Source organism: Primulina huaijiensis, chromosome 10, assembly GCF_012295235.1.
Source record: "Primulina huaijiensis isolate GDHJ02 chromosome 10, ASM1229523v2, whole genome shotgun sequence".
Classification (NCBI taxonomy): domain Eukaryota; kingdom Viridiplantae; phylum Streptophyta; class Magnoliopsida; order Lamiales; family Gesneriaceae; genus Primulina; species Primulina huaijiensis.
This window is the reverse complement of record NC_133315.1, coordinates 2,509,803-2,528,879: the sequence shown is the minus strand read 5'-3', so window position 1 is coordinate 2,528,879 and position 19,077 is coordinate 2,509,803. Positions and strand designations below refer to the sequence as shown.

Below are 19,077 nucleotides of genomic sequence, written 5' to 3'. Positions count from 1 at the left end.
TTTGAATTTGATTTAAATATATGAGATAACTTACTGTCTTTTCTTGTAATTGATGAATTCTATAAAATAAAATTTTCAGAAAAAAAAAATGTGAAATAGCGTGCAAAACTTCACGTGACTACAAAAATTTACATAGGATGTACAAGAAGATACCTTTCCAATGTGAGCCCGTGAGTGTCTTCCACAACGGCTCGAAGAACAACAAACAAGATCTAGTTTATTGTGACAAAAAGGAAGGAAATTTAAATGCCCATCAAATTTATTGTATTTTGGTCAAGAATTCATGTGGAAATGTATTTTTATTAGGATTATGGTTTGTTTTTAAATATTTTATTTCATAAGAAACTCAATGTTATAGGCTATAAATAGCACTATATAAAATAATCAATCAATGGGAAAGCAGCACCTTGCGAGACACCTGTGTTGTAAATATTATTTCAAGACGTGTAGGAAAGAGAGAGAGAAGAGAAGAAACAAGAATTCGGTGGCTTTTGTATTATTCTAGTAGATCGTGCTGCCAACTTTTTGTGAGAACGGGTACACACAAAATATTCAGAAATGGGCACAAGATTCTTAAAGAATTCTTCTTCTCCTTAATATTATTATTGCCGATGAGATTGACAGAGAAAATGTTTTAAGAAAACCTTAAATGAGAGGTGAAGAAAAGGGTCGTTTGTCTTCATATTGATAAAGACAAAGCCTTTTTGATCCGGGCTTTTGGCTTTTATTTTTCCTTTTAAAAGAGTTGGGGTTGATATAGAAGCAAGAAAGGGATGAAAACGTTGACAGCGGTGGTGCTGCTTGTTAGCATTCTGAGTTGTGCAGATGCAGAAACAGATCCATCTGATGGTCAGCGTTTCTTTTAGAATATAACTTTGTGCATGTTGTGGGCTCTTGACTTATTTGAATGGCACCTTGCTTGCATTAGATTTGGATTAACAAAGTTATCTAATATATTTAGATGTGTTGGATATAATTTGGTGGGGTAGGGCTTCAAATTTTAGCTCTTGTGGTGCAAAAGAAGAAATCTTTATTCGGTTTAGGTGAATCTACAACCGCCAAATTGTCTATTTGCATTTGGGCATCTTCTGCTTCTGTGTTGTCAGTCGTTTAAACTAGCTAGGTGCAAATTAAATCTTTTTGGTCAATTTATTTCTAGAATCGAGTATATTTATACTTCTTTTTAGATCAGTTGAGTTTGATTAGGTAAAGTTTTACAGATTTGATTTAGTCATTTTGCAATATGATGTCTTGATTGATGCTTCTATGTTATAGTTTTGTTTGGACAGTAGTGATAGGAGGCAAAACAATTTTTTATGAATGATCAAACGATTGGGAACTACCTAAATTCGACTTGTGTGAGAATTCATTTCTTTCTTATGATTTTTCTGCTTACTTTTTAATCATGTGTTGCATGCAGCATGCTAGTTGCTATTCGGGCATATAAACAAGTTATTACCTTGTTATTGCATATGTGTTATTGACTTTTCATCATCTGGAGACAGCTTCTATTCTCAATGCGTTGTACATCAGTTTGAATTCACCACCGCAACTTACCAAATGGAGCTCGAATGCTGGGGATCCTTGCGGAGATTCCTGGATGGGTATTACCTGCGCAGGCTCAAGAGTGACTAAAATGTGATTTCATACCAACACTTGAAAATTCTTTATCATGTTTGCTCATTACCTTAAATGCTGACCAGACTCTGGCATGTATTTGTCAGAAAGATATCCGGGTTAGGACTCTCTGGAAATATGGGATACCAGCTAGATAAATTGACTTCTGTTACTGATTTGTAAGTTAATAGCTTTCGAGTTTGTTTGGTCTATTTCTTGTGTCGAGTTTTTTTTAATGATATGACCTGTGCATTTTGCAGTGATATAAGTAACAATAATCTTGGAAACCAGATTCCTTATCAACTTCCTCCGAACGTGGAAAGACTGTATGCTTCATTTAACATTATATAGGAGATGACATTTCAAATTTTCTTGTTTTTCTCATCTCTCACTGTTCCCTTATGTTGCAGAAACCTTGCTGGTAATGGCTTCACTGATGGCCTTCCCTATTCCATGTCACTGATGACTTATCTAAAATACCTGTTAGTCATCCCTCGAACTGAAAACCTCCCAAAAACCTCGATAATTTTTTAATGTTCTTCATACTTGCAAATATTTGACGTTTCTTTTTAACTTCAGTGACGTGAGTCACAATCACATTCAGGCCGAAGTGAATCTCATGTTCAGCTCACTTACCAATCTGTCAACATTGTAAGATTCATCTCATCATGCAACCCGTACCTTGTTCAATAAGCTAAATTTTCATGCTTCTGCTTTCTCCTTGACTTAGGCTACAATCTTTCTTTTTTATTTTGGTTGAAGTGCCACCTATTTAATTGACACTCATGCTTCAGGGATTTCTCTTTTAATGCCCTGACTGGCAATCTTCCTCAAAGTATGCAGTCGCTGACGAGTATATCTAATATGTGAGGGAATAAACTAAATTTATTTTATTTGATTCTCTCAAATGAATTCTTAATGACCAGTTTAAGCAATCAGGTATTTGCAAAATAATCAGTTTACGGGAACCATCGATGTGCTTGCTAATCTTCCACTTACGAATCTGTGAGTGCTATTTCAAATTTGCTTCCCCACTCACGCTCTTGCTCACTCGACATTCACATATACACTATTTATGGGCCGCTATTCAGTTTATATTGATCTATACTTCTCTTTTCCAGAAATATAGAAAACAACCATTTCAGTGGGTGGATCCCACAACAATTGAAAAGCATAAATCTGCAGTAAGCATCTCATGATATATATACATTAACAAGCATTATGTTTTCCCGTATAGAGATCTTGAAAGGCTTGCCATTTTGATGTGATGCAATTAACAGATCAAATGGCAACTCATTTGACTCTGGACCTGCGCCTCCGCCTCCACCAGGCACTCCTCCTGCCAGCATACCCAACCCAAATCACAAATCTGGAGGGAATAGTGACTCATCTAATGGGGGTGGTAGTGGAACTGGCGGACATAAATCTGGTGTAGGAGCTGGAGCTGTGGCTGGAATTATAATATCCATTTTTGTTGTAGCAGCAATAGTAATATTCGTTATTATGAAAAGACGATCCAGAAAGTCAACCACTGACATTGAAAAGCTCAACAATCAACCGTTCGCTCCTCTTTCACAAGAAGTGCGAGGTAGTTATAAGTCTTATTTTCGTATGTATTATGAAATATTTATGCTGTCATGCAACCTTATTAATTTTGTGTGTTTTACTTGTTTTTACTGCAGATGTGAAGTATGTTGAAAATTCGGCAAAAACCAACACAAAATATTTCGAAACTCTTCCCATGATAAATCTCAAACCTCCTCCTGTTGATCTTCACAAGACTGAGGAAGATATTGTCTCATTGAAGCCTATTAGTCCGCCAAAGAAAGTTCCTACGGTTCCATTAAATGCTAAACCGTATTCAATAGCGGACTTACAGGTAGTTACAAACAGTTTCAGTGTGGAAAACCTTCTTGGTGAGGGAACCGTTGGGCGTGTTTATCGGGCTCAATCTAATGATGGAAAGGTACGTGTCTTTCGTAACCGTGTTGTGGCTAAATCTACTTGTGAATTTAATAACTGTGGAGTTTCTGATTGTCCATTTGTTTTTTGTTTTTTTTATCTGGAACTACTTACATTTTGGTTTATTAGAGTTGACATAAAATCACATACAAATTGGATACTTGGAGCTTTTGTTGTTTCCCTATTCAAGTGATTTTCGCTGTCTAATAATCTGCTATGCATGGTGTTTGGTAACATATAGGCTCTTGCTGTGAAGAAAATAAATTCATCTGCTCTGTCCAATTCTGAAGAATTTCTGAACATCGTATCAGATATCTCACATTTGCATCATCCAAATATAACCGAGTTGGTAGGATATTGCTCAGAGCACGGACAGCACCTGCTAGTTTACGAGTTCCATAAAAATGGATCCCTATATGAATTTCTGCACCTCTCTGATGAATATAGCAAGCCATTAACATGGAATACTCGAGTCAAGATTGCGTTAGGGACTGCGCGAGCATTGGAGTAAGTTTTATAAGTAGTTCAGGAAAACAACATATTGATTTCCACCAGTTAAACAGAAATCAATTAAGTTTTTCTTTTTTCCCATAAAGTTTAGCATGATTTTGGATACGGGTTCACCTTGCTGTCATCTGTAGGTACCTACACGAAGTTTGCTCACCTTCAGTTATCCATAAAAATTTTAAATCGGCAAACATCATACTCGACTTGGAGTTCAATCCTCACCTTTCTGATTGTGGTTTAGCTACCCTTGTCCAAGAACCAGATCAGGTATCTCTTTGAACGTCTTGTTACGGTCTTTTTTCATCTTATTATTTATCTGACATAAATAATGATTGAAGAAAATGTTTCATCATCACCACCATATTCAACACTTACCATTTGCAGGCATCTGGCTACGGTGCACCAGAGGTTGCCTTGTGTGGCAAATATACCTTAAAGAGTGACATATACAGTTTTGGGGTTGTGATGTTGGAACTTCTCAGTGGTCGTAAACCTTTTGACAGGTATATGTTTCATCTTTGCATGATACTATGTAATAGGAACTAATGCCCTTTTTGTTTGTGCGTAGCTCAAGGGCAAGATCAGAGCAATCTTTAGTTCGATGGGCAACACCTCAGCTTCATGATATTGACGCCCTGTCCAATATGGTTGATCCCCTTCTAAGAGGGCTTTATCCTGTCAAATCTCTCTCACGTTTTGCGGATGTAATCGCCCTTTGTGTTCAGGTATTCGTCACGTGTAAAAAGAGATCAATTAACTTGAGCTTGATTATTACCTAACTGTGTTCATTTACCTTTGTCCAGCCGGAGCCAGAGTTCAGACCACCAATATCAGAAGTTGTTCAGGCATTGGTACGGTTAGTACAACGAGCAAACATGAGTAGAAGGACTACAGGAAAAGAAGATGCAGTTCGGGATGAAAGAGGTGAAGATAGCGATGACAATAATTCTTAGCTTCTGCGAATATTCAAGTTCCAGTTCAATATCCGGCATCTACACGCTGAGCTTGAAATTGAAGATTGTTCGGCTTTATCAAATCAACCCACTCTTCGGATCGCATTTTTTTTTCTTTTTTTGGTCACATCCTCCTTGTATCGTAGTCGAGAGTGATTTGACAGATTTTCTTTGGATCTGTGTGATTAACAAATATTCATTCGTATTCGAGCATTGTTGTAACGTTTCAGACAATAATTTCTCAAAACTCCTACCATGCAAACAAGAGTTTCCCTGCAATTATCGTGTCTTGTCTACAAAAACTGCCAAAATTAATAGTTAGTGGCCAATTAGATCTGTTAAACAGATACCTAACTTGTGAGAATATATCAGCTTAACTGCCATTCTTTCTCAAAATAGCATGAACCTTCGGTCAAAATAATAATGATAATAATAGCATGAATCTGATTTCACAGCTCCATGCTATAGATTCAATCAAGTGGAAAATAAGTTATAAAATGTTATATGCCAAACTTATGATCAAAGTAAAGATATTCATTACAGAATAGCACAACACTCAAGGGCTCAGAAAGTTTAAGTAAAATAGATGTAACCACAGCCATGAATACAATTGGTCTGCAATGCAAAAAGTTCCAGCATATGAAACAAGAACGAAAGAGAAGATAAAGTCCCAATTCCTGCTGCTGCATTTGACACCATCCTAAAATTTGACGCTGATAAAGCACTCAATTGTAAACCATGTACTTTGGTGTGGCGCTAAATTTCTGATAGCCTTTGATGACTTTGTTGACAGCATCCAAGAAATCCTTTTCTGTGACCGTCTTCCTTCTTGCTCTAATAGCATACATTCCCGCTTCAGTGCACACACTTCTAATGTCGGCTCCTGATAATTAAAGTAATAGACAATAAGGAAGATTTTCAAGGTAAAATATGGAGTTAGATATGGAGTTGCTTTTTTTCTAGTATTTCCCAGTCTTAACCAAGGGTATATGATAACAGAAATTAAAAGAACGAGTGAAGACGAAACTTTATGCATCATCATCACATCTAATTACATAGCAAAACAGGTAAATTACCAGTGGAATTTGGGCAAAGTCGTGCAAGAAGTTCAAACCGAATGTCCCTCTCACAGTTCATTGTGCGGGTATGAATCTTGAATATTTGAGTCCTACTTTCCAGATCAGGCAGTCCAAACTCTACTTTGCGATCTAGCCGCCCGGGACGTAATAGCGCTGGATCAAGTGTATCAGGTCTAGACAGTAGAAGCGAACCATTAATATCACACACAACTTTGTTAGCAACCACAAAGCTTTGGTAATAAAGGTTTTATCAGCAAATATTTTTAAAAAAATTCAAAAAAACGAGGAAAAGTACAATTCTGAGTTTGATAACTAAAAAACTCACCCTCTACAAACCGGGTATAATGCATACAAAAAAATCCTCCTTAAACAAGTCAACCATGGACACAGTGTAAAGAAAATATGTACAAGGGGTCTGTAAGCAATCAATTCATAGACTTTGAACCGGTAGTGTCCCAACTCCCAACATATATAGTAGCAAAAGTAAAAGAGAAATAACATGGAACAAATAATTTGACGAGGTAAAACTAAAAACGTGTTGTTCATGGATATACTGATTCATGCATTCAACTGGGAAAAAAACATCACGTGTGAGTAACCACCTAGAAATTAGGTCATTTAACTGATAAAAAAATAACATGTGCAAGATGAGCCTCCAAATAAGAACTTGTTCTACATGATGAATCATCTTTTGTGCCTAAAGCAAATATCATCAATAAAGATTTGTACAGAAAAAAGGTGCAAAAAACAAAAGGAAAACTCACCTGTTGGTCGCCATTAGAACTTTAATATTGCCACGGGCATCAAATCCATCGAGCTGATTCACAATTTCAAGCATGGTGCGCTGAACCTCATTATCTCCACCGACTCCATCATCGAACCGTGCACCCCCGATGGCATCCACTTCATCAAAAAACACGATGCAAGCTTTTTTAGAGCGAGCCATCTGCCAGTGTAAAGAAAGTGAATTTTCAGCAGATTCACGTTACGACAGGACTAGTTGAAAACTAGTACACAGAGGAGAATTGAACCTGAAAGAGTTCACGAACCATCCGAGCCCCCTCACCAACATATTTCTGGACAAGCTCACTCCCAATTACACGAATAAAACATGCATCGGTTCTGTTAGCCACGGCTCTGGCTAGCAGAGTTTTACCTGTACCAGGAGGACCATAGCACAGAACACCTTTTGGAGGATCAATCCCCAGCTTAACAAATTTTTCAGGATGAAGCATGGGTAGCTCAACCACCTAGCAGAATCCATAATGGATAAGTAGAAATTCCAGTTAAAATATTGGAAAATTAAAAAAAAATTGAAAAGAGCCAGGGGGAATGAAAAACAGAGCAACAAATTGCGCATTAGCATGCGAAGACACAAATATAATAAACCTCTCGCATCTTTTCAATCTGCTCTTTACATCCTCCAACATCATTATACGTAACATCAGGCTTTTCTTCAACTGTCATCATTGTAACACTTGGGTCAATTTTTGGGGGCAAAGGAATCTGAATTTGGTATTTATTTCTGTCAACGCTGCAACAACAACAAAATATCAAACTACATATCATGATAAGAACAGATAAATATTTGCAACAAGAAGCTAAAGCCTCCTATATCATGATTTACACAGCTTGTGCAATCTGATATTATTCGATAATGGAAAACAGATAAACAGGTTACTTGATAAAATGCTTCATGTTGAATCAGGCAAATAAATGAAGCGCGGGGCTACCCAAACAGATTCTCTTTTGTACATTATAGATTTATATAAAGAAAAAATTTAAAATTAATTTCCAAGTTGCTCAACATATTCATTCCTTTAGGATAAGTACAATTAATTAAAACATAAAAAGTAACATTTAGTAGGATAAGACAAAAAATAAGTGCACAGTTACAGCTAAATCATCATATCTATACCATTTGGAAAACAAAAATTTTTTGCTGGCTCGATGATAAATCAAGACAAAAAAGCTTACCCGACACGCATCCCTTCTTCAATATCAGTAGGTGAAACCTTATCGCCCAAGCCAACAACAAACTGCGACATGTGTAACATGCCCAAGAGTTTAAAAAAATATACTGCCAAATCAAAGATATCCAAATTGTATGAAATCTACTGACAGTCATGTCATATGCGTGTGTACATGTGCATGTATCCCTGAATAGCACTACTTGCTTTTTTCGTGTCCGAAAGTTTAATGATGTGGAGTAACCATGTTCACATGTTCTTATAAAGCTGTCAAGAAGAAAGAGAAACCAACTTACTTTTGCAATTTGCTTGACATTTATAACATACTTTGCATCATCAGTATTTGGACTAATTATCTTTGTGCATCTTGCAACCTAGTCGAAAAAACCATTGATATATTTGTGTGATAAGAATAAGATGGAGAGAAAATAAATTTAGAGAGTATTGTAAAAAACACCTGAAGAGGTTGTTCCTCCTGCATCATTTGCTTATCAGACACAAGATCCCATTGGCTGGGAGCAGCTAAACCAGTGTCAGATTCCTTGATACCTAAAATAGTCAATATTTAAAATTTTAACGTAGAAAGACATGTAGGAACATGAATGCAGCACACCTACCATGTTAGATAAAATAACGATATCATTTATCAATCCATAAAATTAAATTAGCAGTATGTTTCTACAGTATTTTCTCGGAATTCAGGCTAATTATTGCTGAACTAATAAAATAAGTGTTTTTCTTTGTTGAAGAGAAATTTACGCAGTACACTTGACATACCGCATAAATCATTAATCTTCTTTGCCATGTCCTTGATTTCCTTTTCAGCTTTCTTTATGCTTGTAGAATAAGGTCCCAAGCCCTGCATCCATCAGCTGATTATTACAATTGAAGCATATTTCACAATCCCTAAAGATCAACTCTCAAACACGAATTTCCATCTAACATTATGACATTAGTTGTTCAATTAAGTGGCCATTTAAACCAAACTTGGCGTTTGGCTAAACAGAGAACGCATAATATTTTCACAAGAAGAACCCGCGGATACAAATTCAAACAATCAGAACCAGAAACCAAATATAAAGAAACTTTTATGCCAAAGACTGGCTGTTTCTCAGACCCTACATGCTCCCTTCGGTTCCAAAGAAGTAATGCTTTGTCTTTTTACATTTTTGGATCTCGCTGAGCATCCTAGGTCCTAAAAGGGAGCGGAGCATATAAAATTCAGCGGACAATAAAGACTAGTTAGAGACAACAAATGGCAGCGAGAGGGAGGAGAACCAGTAGGGTGCCCAACCGCCTTCCTCCCACATGTACTCGCCAAGCACCTGATCCCCGTTCAAATCGTAGTTCCACTACGGACCTAATTTTTCTTGGCTCAAATCCACAGTAAATGAACTACGGAAACTTTATGCTACACAACGATATGTCATTCGCAACCGAACTGCAGATTTTCGAATCCACAATTCAGTTTATCCTTGTTCAAAAATTAGGACGACTAAATTCCACACATCATTAAAATCCAAGATCTAATTGTCATCACTTGGGCAGAATAAGAACCCGACCCTGCAACTGAATCCATCACCCCCACAGATTAGAACTCTTAATCCGCCCAATTCCCATGTAACAAGTTCCAAAAAAAGGGGGGAAAACAGCTCAAATTAAGGGTCAAACAAAAAAAAATAGAGAGACATAAAAAATACATAAGTTTTGAGGAGGGCAATATCATCCTCATCGAGTGGCCTAGGGTTCTTCTCGTCCTTGATCTCATCTTCAGGCTCCGGTGCCATCGTCAATGATTCCTTTCCCTTTCAGTGGAAAACTACCCTTTCTCGAGGAAAACTAACCTTTCTGAAGAAGAGGTTAGATATATCCGAAAGGCGGTCGGACGCGCTCTGCAGCTGCCAATTAGTTATTGGTGCTAGGTCATACGTGCCAGCCCAATATCCACAAATGGGCCCAGTAGTTGAATCATTTTTCAGCCCAGTCCCAGGCCCACGATAAAAAAATATTGATAGGGACATGTAACTTTTATGATACTGGATACCTATTATTAAGTACATAATAACTTAGTTGATTAATTTAGTACATTTGTCAACATCGCTATTAAATTATAAACCTTAAATCTTTTTCATTGGTCCTGCTGGAATAGAGACATGAAAAAATAAAAAGAAAAGACTCCCAATCCCACAAGATTTGAGTTTTAACAAAAGAAATCAAATATGCAAAGTTACTTATTCAATGGGCAATTCCTCACCACCAAATTGTCAAAAATGTATATGAATCAGAAAGTGGGTTGATTCTTAAAGAAGCTACATCAAATTTCGATATTTGACAACATCTGCAGTGTTTAAATAAAATCTGTGGCAAATTTTTGATATGGTACTGTCATCTAGACCTTCACCGGCGCCATCTTTATGATCAAGAAGCTTTTCAAGCTCTGCCGATGGTTGAAAAACCTGATCACACAATACAATAGGTGCTTCAGGCAAAGTATCAAATATGATGGAAGTAAAATAACTGGGGCAAGTATGTAAAAGTATACATGAATCATGATAGATCATGAAGTTCAAGATTAGAATAGCTCAGTGAGCTCTACCAGACAACCCTATTTAAATAACGTAACTAGCCGACGAAAATACGTAGAACAAATAAAGTTAACACTAATGAGTTGGGAATCTTAATTACCCATGAAGAAACAATTGAATCTTTGCTTTCTTCGACGGAAATTGGTGTTGAACTCTCCCTCACTTTGACCTTCTCAACGGAATCGGTGACCAAATGCAGAAGCTTCTCACTTCCCTGAATTCATGCGAGTAAAAATGAAATACATTCCAGGTTAGTTCTTTTCCATTTATATTCAAATTCCAGGTTTATGTTGCATTTTGATTGATAGATTTGAAGGCAGATATCTCAAATGCATAATAACAAATTCAATGGTTTGTTTTGTTCGAGTAAATCTACTTAACAATAGATTTCAAATCTCAAATAATTATTTTTTAAATCATAACGACTGATTTCAAATCCATCCCGGAGTCATTTCAAATCTTCCTCTAAAATACTTCGTCAAACTCAAACAACCTATTGATTTTTAGAAGTTTGTTTTTAACCTGTGAAGCTCTCCAATGGGAGTAAGTCCGGAACAAGATCCAAAAGAATGGGACGTTAGGCAAAGGAAGAACCTGCATAATATTTTAGTGAGTCAAGTCCAAGTATCCGATAAAAGAAAATGGAGTAATCCAAACTTAAAGAATGCATATGTGAGAATATGAAGATTCGGAATCCTTTGACGAAAAAATTATGTGCATACCATGAAAACTGATGTCAGAGGCAGCAAGATGGCCGATTTGTAAAAGTACTGCTTATGAATAACTGATCCCCTGGGAATGGATCACATTACATTATATAAGGATTGGTCCATAAATAAACAAATATTATTTAATCTTAAACAAAGTGTGGAATACCATTACAAGCTTACATTAAAGGGGATTGATGCATAAAAATAAAATATAATATAATCTAAAAAGGTATCAAAAAATAATACTCGATCTTTTCAGATGCTGTCAAGCTTATCTTAAACCATGATATGACCCGATTCAGTCGTAGAAGAATTTGATCATAAATTTCATTTAGGTCCAAATTTATTATCATAAAACCGTACGCCACTGACCTAGGCATGCTATAGCAGCTCTCTTACACCTTTTCCCGAGCTATGAGTGAGACAATATTAGCCGATATTGAAATTTGTCGAGGTGTCACAGTGAGCTGATGAAAATTAAAAGCGTGGACTGCCCTTGTTAAACTAACCTCCCTACGTGGCCACTTCATCCCAATAAATGTGATCAAAGTAGTTGATGCAAGCACAGATAGACCATGAAGTTCAGACTCAGTAACAAATAGTAGATATTACACAGATGATACAAGGAATATCAATGAAATGAAGTAATAAAATATCACCTGAAGGCTATGTGCCGTAATCTTCGGCGGACAAGTCGCGAATTCAAACTGTGATATTTCAAAGTTAAAAAAATAATTTAAAGACCTGCCCTGAGGAAACAAAACAAACATCCATCCTGCCCATATTGTTATTTGGAATCATTTATTCCAAACCAAGACATTTTCATTTATTTCAATTCAAGAATTTTTTTCATCAATTTACATCCGAAAGTTTCGGAACTTCCGTAATTCTCTTCAACATCAGGCATTCAATAATCTACTAAGTGATTAACAACTCGCTAGATTCAAAAATGAGCCAAGTTAAACCTCCTTTTATATTTTACTATAGAGTGTTTCACATATGGCCAAATCTAATAAATAAGTATTTCAAAAAAACAAGAAAATTTAGTCATACTAACAACTTATAATCCATCAAGCCAACACAATCTAACAATAACTTCATTTATGGATGGGTATTATTCGAATTTTCATTCGTTACTTGATTTGCAATATATATTGGTTCATTTAGTATGAACATAGTATAATACAAGAGATAACAGCACCTTGATGGGTATGTGATTTCCACACTGTCAATCTCCTTTGGAATAGATTTGAAGAAGATTTCTGATGGCTTCACACGTGACAGCAGCATTAATCCAAATCTAGGCATAAGCACCATCAATCAACACGTGGAAACAATACAAGTCCAGCACATTTGTTTTCTTCACTATTATTTTATAATTATCTCAAAAGAAGATGTTGATAATCTTCACGCAAACTGTTAAATATCAAACAAAAATGTCATAAACATGAGGAATATGTAAATACCCATGAATCTTGTTCTTTATAGTCCCTTGAGGTGCCTTCTCCAGATTAATCCAAGCAACATTCATCTAAAGAAAACACATAAAATTACTTAAATACATACACAACATCGATCCCATAGCAGCAATATCATATATATGTACACACACACAAACTCCTACACAAATCTAAACAAAATATTTTTGAATACTCGTTCAGACTCCATAATCAGCACCACCTTCAGGCACTACTCAGGAATAAATAGGAAAAGACATTCTCATTTGAGAGCAGAAAAAAATGTTGTCGATTCATGGGTGGGGTGACTGCCCTGCTGATCAATGCCATGGAAAATAAATACTACAAAAACTTAACGGGGGGGCCTGACCCAGATTTAACAGCAATAAGCAAGAGAAAATGCATACATTGATGAAAAAGTTGTCACCTTGTTCGCGACAAAATCAACCACAAGTTCAACTTTAGACGACGCCTTGGAGGCTTGAACGTTTACAGAAGATGAGTTCGAGGAAAAAAGCACGCTGTAGAGTTCTCTGAACGTGGAAGGAGTGTTGGGAGACTGAGCGCCGGGCGTTGAAGGGTCAATCGTTCGGCTGAAACACCAGCTTCTTCCCCTGATCGGAAACACCACAAGTTTAGCCCTCATCTTTGAACAACCTGAAATCAATGATATCGACTGATTTCTTCTATATATCTTCGGAAAGATCAATTTCAAGAAAACCGGGGATGCAAAATCAAGAAGGTGGGGTATTCTTGATCGTTTCAGAATGTGACTGCGTCAAGGCCCGTCGCGAGAGCATAGTTTCCAACTTCCAAGATTATGCTGCGGCGGGGTCCAAGGTTTAGAGCGTTAAACGGTGAAATTTGTATAGCAAGGACGACTCAGCTTTAACCGCTGGCCATGTCAGTGTGAAGTAAAAGTGGCATTTGGATGGGCCATTTGACAGGCCCGACTCGGAACCTAGGCCCAGCTAATAGATGGGCTTCTAAAATCCAAGTATTATTTGAATATGATTCTTATTTCTTTGGGGACAAAGGAAACATCAGTTTGTAATTTCTTCTATTTTTAAACGAAACATTTTACATTCCAACATTAAATTTTAAATTTTATGTAAAGTGTAATAATGGATAATGAGTTGATTTGATTTAGAAAAAACCAGTAATATAAAATTATCATATATTTTGTAATAACAAAGTATTCTTTCACGTTACAGGATTGACACTGTTTGATTTGAATGATGTATAATAATTCGTTATAAATTCACATATATGGAAAATACAATGTGTTGGATTGAAAATCGCTCGTAATCTTGAGTTTGATGATAACAAAATTTATTATTGTGTTTTTAACATATTTACTCAAATGTATAAATATATGTCAATTAGAAGTTTCGAGAAGCTGGAACTCAAATTAGTCAAGCTGGAAATAATGTCTAGCTAATTTTTTTGTGAATATCTCACAAACCAGTTATCCAAATGTCAAGCGGTCAAAATGGTTGGAAATCAAACTTAATTCTCTACAAGTCATATTTCAATCTGACTCGACGAGTTCGGATGTTATCTATGCTAACCGGATCTCGTAATGTCCAGCTAGATGACACGAATACAACATCCGACTTTACATGAGCGGTTCTGGTATTTTGGTCATATATCTGAGCTATATTATCGAAATTGAATTTTTCATTATGATTACGAAGGTAATATGATCTACAAATTATTTTCCAAAGTCGACGCCAATATATAATATCAAAATGGTGAAAAACCGCGATAAAATTGTTGATCTTGCATTGAATGAAGAATAAGTTCTAGCTTGCATATATTACAGTATTCGAGCATATCTTTCTCATAAAAACTCAAAATTGAGTGACTCTTAATCTATGAAAAGTTAAGAGAAATGACTACAACTTTTATGTTCATCACTTTGTTTAAAAATCGACGAATCAAAAATTAAAATCATATAAATAGACCAACTCGACTTGGTCTAGCTAGACATCTCCAGCCGCATCTAGCATAAATCTAGCTTGATATCAAACAGTGGTCAGCAACTTGAATATGGCCAATTAAATTTCAAAAACCGTACAGAACATTTCAAAACGGTCATATTCTTGTTTTTAACATTCATATCATTATTGGATGCCATAAATGCAACATTTGAGAAGAACAAACAAGAGCTTTTGATGGTGATTAAAAGCATGGGTAGATTATACAAAAAGAACTAGAATGATAGTAAGCCGCAAAAAGTGAGATATGAGGAACAAAAAGTGAGATAAGTTTTAAAAGATAAATCATCTCCATCAAATCAAATTTTCATAACACTCTTCCATGTTCAAGTATTGAAGAATAGATCATTAAAGGAGAGCTCACTCACACAAAAGAATGATGTGTTTCAAAAAATAGATTAGTGATAGTCTTTACATAAAGATGTTAAATATTATGTTTGTAGTCTTGGTATAAGATACATCAAACATTATATGGGTTGTGAGACTGCGACCTATAATCTAGAGTGTTCTAGGAGTTTCGATTTGACGATGGATAGATTCTAAATTGAAGTAGGTTTGTACAAAGATATGTACCAATCAAAGTCTTCCGGTATATATCTTCCTTAGTAGAATAAATGGTGACATAGGAGTTTTTAATGTCTGAATATCTATAAACAAATTTGTCCATCTTACTTTATTGCAATTATTTATTGTTGTTGTTTTGATAAGCATTGTTGATGAATTTTATATGTTCTTTTTAAATACCAAAATATTGCATACAAAATGTTTGATAAAATACCTTCAATCAAATTGTTTTATACGTTCAACTTGCATTATTTTCAAATCAATAAACGTTTAATGGTTTTTAAAAGGTTATGTTGAGTTTCTTCTACTCGATTTTGGTCTTCTAAGAAACATATTTCTATACTTCTTAAAGGAAAAATGTTGGGTTAAGCATGCATGAGCGAGAGTAATATTGGGAAGTTCTAGTGTGTCAAACTGCTGACATTGCGTCATTTGATCTGGTTGGCTAGTTAGGTCATAAAAAAGTGACGTCAGATCTTAATGGGTATTAATATGTCTTCTAAAGATAGGACCGATGATAGGCAAAGAGTAAGTGTTAAGAAATCTTCAGAATAACGGACAAGAAAGTAGAGATAACAAGTAATCAAGAACAAGATCACACGAGATTTTACTTGATTCGGATTTGAATAATCCTACATCCAAGGTTCAGGGTTACAACCCCAATTGAATCCACTATCAAAGATGAGTTTACAACATTCAAAATCTCACAGAAAGAGTACAAAATCCCTCAACTTTTTCAGCAGGATTTTGGAATGAAATTAGCAAGCTATATCTCTCAAAAGAATGAAAAAAGGAAACCACTCTTGATAGCAGAGAGATAAGAACTTCTTTTCTGTTTTAGAGTCTTCTTAAGTCTTCTGTATGTACAACAGCTAACTCATCCCCTTTTAATTAAATGTGGGCCCAAGATATTAAAATATAATAGCCATTAGATATTTCACTAATGAACCGCAGTAATCCTAGCCACCCATTTCATCATATAGAGGCAGGATTAATCTTCACAAATCTCCACATTGACTCTAATATGCTTGTATCATGGATTCAATAAGAGTTCCATTTTGCATCCAGGACCGCTACTCCTGAATTTTGAGCAAACTCAATGCATCTTTGATTTTGCTTACTGGAATGATCTTGGTGAGCATGTCTGCGGGGTTAACTTTTGTGTCAATCTTTCTTACACTTACAAGTTGTCTTGAGTTGATATCCCTCACAAAATGTAGTCTCACGTCAACGTGCTTCGTTCTTTCATGAAACACATCTTTTTTTGATAAATGAATAGCACTTTGTGAGTCACAGAAAATTGTTGCATATTTCTTCTCAAATCCGATTTCTCCAACAAATCCTTTAATCCATAGAGATTCTTTGACAGCTTCTGTAAGAGAGATATACTCAGCTTCTGTTGTTGACAATGCTACCACATGTTGTAGTCTTGAATTCCAACTCACCACATTCCCTCCAAAGGTAAAAACATATCCAGAAAGTGACCTTCTTTTGTCAAGATCAGCAGCGAAGTCTGAGTCACAGTACCCAATGATATCACAAGTTGATTGTGCCTGGCTAGAGTATACCAGTTTCATCTTAGAAGTTCCTTTGAGATATCTTAGCAGCCACTTGACAGCCTGCCAGTGCTCTCTACTGGGCTTACTCATGAATCTGCTAACTAGGCCCAAACCATAGGCAATGTCCGGTCTAGTTGACACCATAGAGTACATCACACTTCATACTGCATTTGAGTAAGGTACTGATTTCATATATACAGCTTCCATTTCAGCTTCATCATCTTTAATTGAAGCAAGCATAAAGTGTGCACCAATTGGTGTGCCGAAACTTTTAGCATCTTCCAAGCCGAAAATATCTACAATTTTATTAATGTATCCTTCCTAAGATAGAGATAAGATCCCCAAGTTTCTGTCTCTGACAATTTCCATTCCTAAAATTCGTTTTGCTGGGCCAAGATCCTTCATATCAAATTCAAAATTGAGGAGCCTTTTGAGTTTCTCTATTTCCCTCATTTCTTTACATGCAATGAGCATCTTGTTTACATAAATCAGTAAATATATGAAACCATGATTTGGTAGCTCGGAATAATAACTGCAGCTGTCATATTTGGACCTATGAAATTCTTTTTGCTGCATAAAATCATCGAAATGACGATACCATTGCCTCGGAGATTGTTTAAGCCCATAGAGAGATTTTTGAAGCAGACAGACTTTTCCAGCTTTTTCTTCTTTCACAAACCCCTCTGGTTGAGTCATTAGGATTTTTTTCTTCAAGATTACCATATAAGAAGGCAGTCTTGACATCTAATTGCTCCAACTCAAAATTTTGGATTGCAGTAATTGCCAACAAAATCCTAATTGAGGTGTGTTTTACAACATGAGAATAGACTTCGTGATAGTCTATACCTTCTACTTGAGAAAATCCTCTTGCCACTAACCTTGCTTTAAATCTGGCATTTTCTACCCCTGGAATCCTCGGTTTGCATTTAAACACCCATTTGCTACCAATGATCCTTTTTCCTTTTTCTCTATCAACAAGAATCCATGTTTGATTCTTAACAAGTGACTGAAATTCTTCTTCCATAGCTCTCTTCCATTTCGGCCAATCTTTGCTTCTTTTTGCCTCATTATAGCTAGTTGGTTCTTCAAGTTCTAACACATCAACCAAATTTAATGCGAAGGCAATAAGATCCGCATTTGTAAACCTTGATGGTGGTCTTATTTGTCTCTTTGCACGGTCTCTTGAAAGAATATAATTATCAAGATGTTGATTGACTTCAGATTCATCATTTAGTCCTTCTTCATTCAGTTCTTCATCCTCTTGGGGCATTCCATGAACGTTTTCGGGTTGAAGGTCTTCTTCTTCACCTTGATCTTGTTTTCCTGTAACTTCAGCTTCAAACCTGTCATTAAAACTTTGAAGCTTCACCTGAGACTGTACATTTTGCTCAGCTTGTTTAGAACTGGCGGTTTCTGGAAAATTCATGTTAGTTTTATAAACTTTATTTTCATTAAAATTTATATCCCTACTAATTACAGATTTTTTGTCATCAAGTAACCACACTTTGTATCCTTTAACACCACTGGGATATCCAAGAAAGATACATTTCTTTGCCCTATGATTCAACTTACCTTGATTAACATGAACATAAACCACACACCCAAATATTCTAAGATGATCATATTCAGGTTTTATATTCGACCATTTATGTTCGGGAACCATGAAATCTATAGCAGAGGATGGAGATCTATTTATAAGATGACACGCTGTTGAGGCAGCTTCTGCCCAAAATCTATTTGGCAAACCACATTCACTTAACATGCATCTAACCTTATTCATAATAGTTCGATTCATCCGTTTTGCTAGGACGTTTTGTTGTGGTGTGCTTGTGCATGTACGATGTCTAGCGATTCCAGATTTTTCACAAAATTCATCAAACTCTTGACTACAAAACTCTAACCCATTATCAGTTCTCAATCGCTTTACTTTTTTTCCTGTTTGATTTTCAATCAAGTTTTTCTATTCAACAAATTTGTTAAATGTTTCATCCTTTGTTCTTAGAAAATATATCCATACTTTTCTAGAATAATCATCAATTAAAGAAATAAAGTATTGAGATTTTGAAAGTGAAAGAGGTACCTTAGGTGAGCCCCACAAATCAGAATGAATGTAA

The 19,077-nt window shown here is 35.9% G+C and overlaps 3 protein-coding genes across 4 annotated transcripts; 1 reads left to right on the top strand and 2 right to left on the bottom strand.

The window, feature by feature from the left end:
• Positions 1–404: 404 nt before the first annotated feature.
• LOC140986456 (protein STRUBBELIG-RECEPTOR FAMILY 6-like) lies at positions 405–5,318 on the top strand. Of its 2 annotated transcripts, none has more exons than XM_073454712.1 (16): positions 405–849; positions 1,506–1,638; positions 1,725–1,796; positions 1,878–1,943; positions 2,028–2,099; positions 2,197–2,268; positions 2,412–2,483; positions 2,557–2,622; positions 2,739–2,801; positions 2,898–3,208; positions 3,300–3,583; positions 3,821–4,086; positions 4,221–4,353; positions 4,471–4,589; positions 4,655–4,811; positions 4,890–5,318. In XM_073454712.1, the coding sequence occupies exons 1-16, from the start codon at positions 774–776 to the stop codon at positions 5,037–5,039; spliced, it is 2,112 nt and encodes a 703-aa protein (XP_073310813.1). In that variant the 5' UTR covers positions 405–773; the 3' UTR covers positions 5,040–5,318. The 2 variants fall into 2 exon arrangements, with proteins under 2 accessions (XP_073310813.1, XP_073310814.1); XM_073454713.1 differs by having other exon boundaries at positions 406–849; positions 2,898–3,205.
• Positions 5,319–5,460: 142 nt separating this feature from the next.
• Positions 5,461–9,983, bottom strand: LOC140986107 (26S proteasome regulatory subunit 7A). The gene is made up of 10 exons (XM_073454108.1): positions 9,789–9,983; positions 8,866–8,947; positions 8,546–8,637; positions 8,385–8,462; positions 8,096–8,157; positions 7,508–7,652; positions 7,150–7,368; positions 6,883–7,064; positions 6,116–6,291; positions 5,461–5,922 (listed from the first exon to the last, which is right to left on the bottom strand). Exons 1-10 carry the CDS (start codon positions 9,873–9,875, stop codon positions 5,765–5,767), a joined length of 1,281 nt encoding a protein of 426 aa, XP_073310209.1. The 5' UTR covers positions 9,876–9,983; the 3' UTR covers positions 5,461–5,764.
• LOC140986108 (uncharacterized protein C23H3.12c) lies at positions 9,793–13,728 on the bottom strand. Its single transcript, XM_073454109.1, has 8 exons — positions 13,268–13,728; positions 12,850–12,914; positions 12,585–12,683; positions 12,043–12,090; positions 11,396–11,465; positions 11,196–11,267; positions 10,774–10,887; positions 9,793–10,544 (listed from the first exon to the last, which is right to left on the bottom strand). The coding sequence occupies exons 1-8, from the start codon at positions 13,484–13,486 to the stop codon at positions 10,398–10,400; spliced, it is 834 nt and encodes a 277-aa protein (XP_073310210.1). The 5' UTR covers positions 13,487–13,728; the 3' UTR covers positions 9,793–10,397.
• Positions 13,729–19,077: the final 5,349 nt, after the last annotated feature.

What these genes read in the sequence shown, in the direction of transcription:
- LOC140986108 (XM_073454109.1), bottom strand. Translation starts at nt 13,486, where the DNA reads ATGAGGGCTAAACTTGTGGTGTTTCCGATCAGGGGAAGAAGCTGGTGT. An exon ending in TTGATTTTGTCGCGAACAAG is followed by an intron (nt 12,915 to 13,267) that starts GTGACAACTTTT and finishes TGTTTTCTTTAG; the next exon opens with ATGAATGTTGCTTGGATTAA. An exon ending in ATTCAATTGTTTCTTCATGG is followed by an intron (nt 10,545 to 10,773) that starts GTAATTAAGATT and finishes TTGTGTGATCAG; the next exon opens with GTTTTTCAACCATCGGCAGA.
- LOC140986456 (XM_073454712.1), top strand. Translation starts at nt 774, where the DNA reads ATGAAAACGTTGACAGCGGTGGTGCTGCTTGTTAGCATTCTGAGTTGT. An exon ending in CTTACCAATCTGTCAACATT is followed by an intron (nt 2,269 to 2,411) that starts GTAAGATTCATC and finishes CTCATGCTTCAG; the next exon opens with GGATTTCTCTTTTAATGCCC. An exon ending in TTCACAAGAAGTGCGAGGTA is followed by an intron (nt 3,209 to 3,299) that starts GTTATAAGTCTT and finishes TTTTTACTGCAG; the next exon opens with ATGTGAAGTATGTTGAAAAT.
- LOC140986107 (XM_073454108.1), bottom strand. Translation starts at nt 9,875, where the DNA reads ATGGCACCGGAGCCTGAAGATGAGATCAAGGACGAGAAGAACCCTAGG. An exon ending in GAAGATTAATGATTTATGCG is followed by an intron (nt 8,638 to 8,865) that starts GTATGTCAAGTG and finishes TGACTATTTTAG; the next exon opens with GTATCAAGGAATCTGACACT. An exon ending in TGGTTCGTGAACTCTTTCAG is followed by an intron (nt 7,065 to 7,149) that starts GTTCAATTCTCC and finishes TTACACTGGCAG; the next exon opens with ATGGCTCGCTCTAAAAAAGC.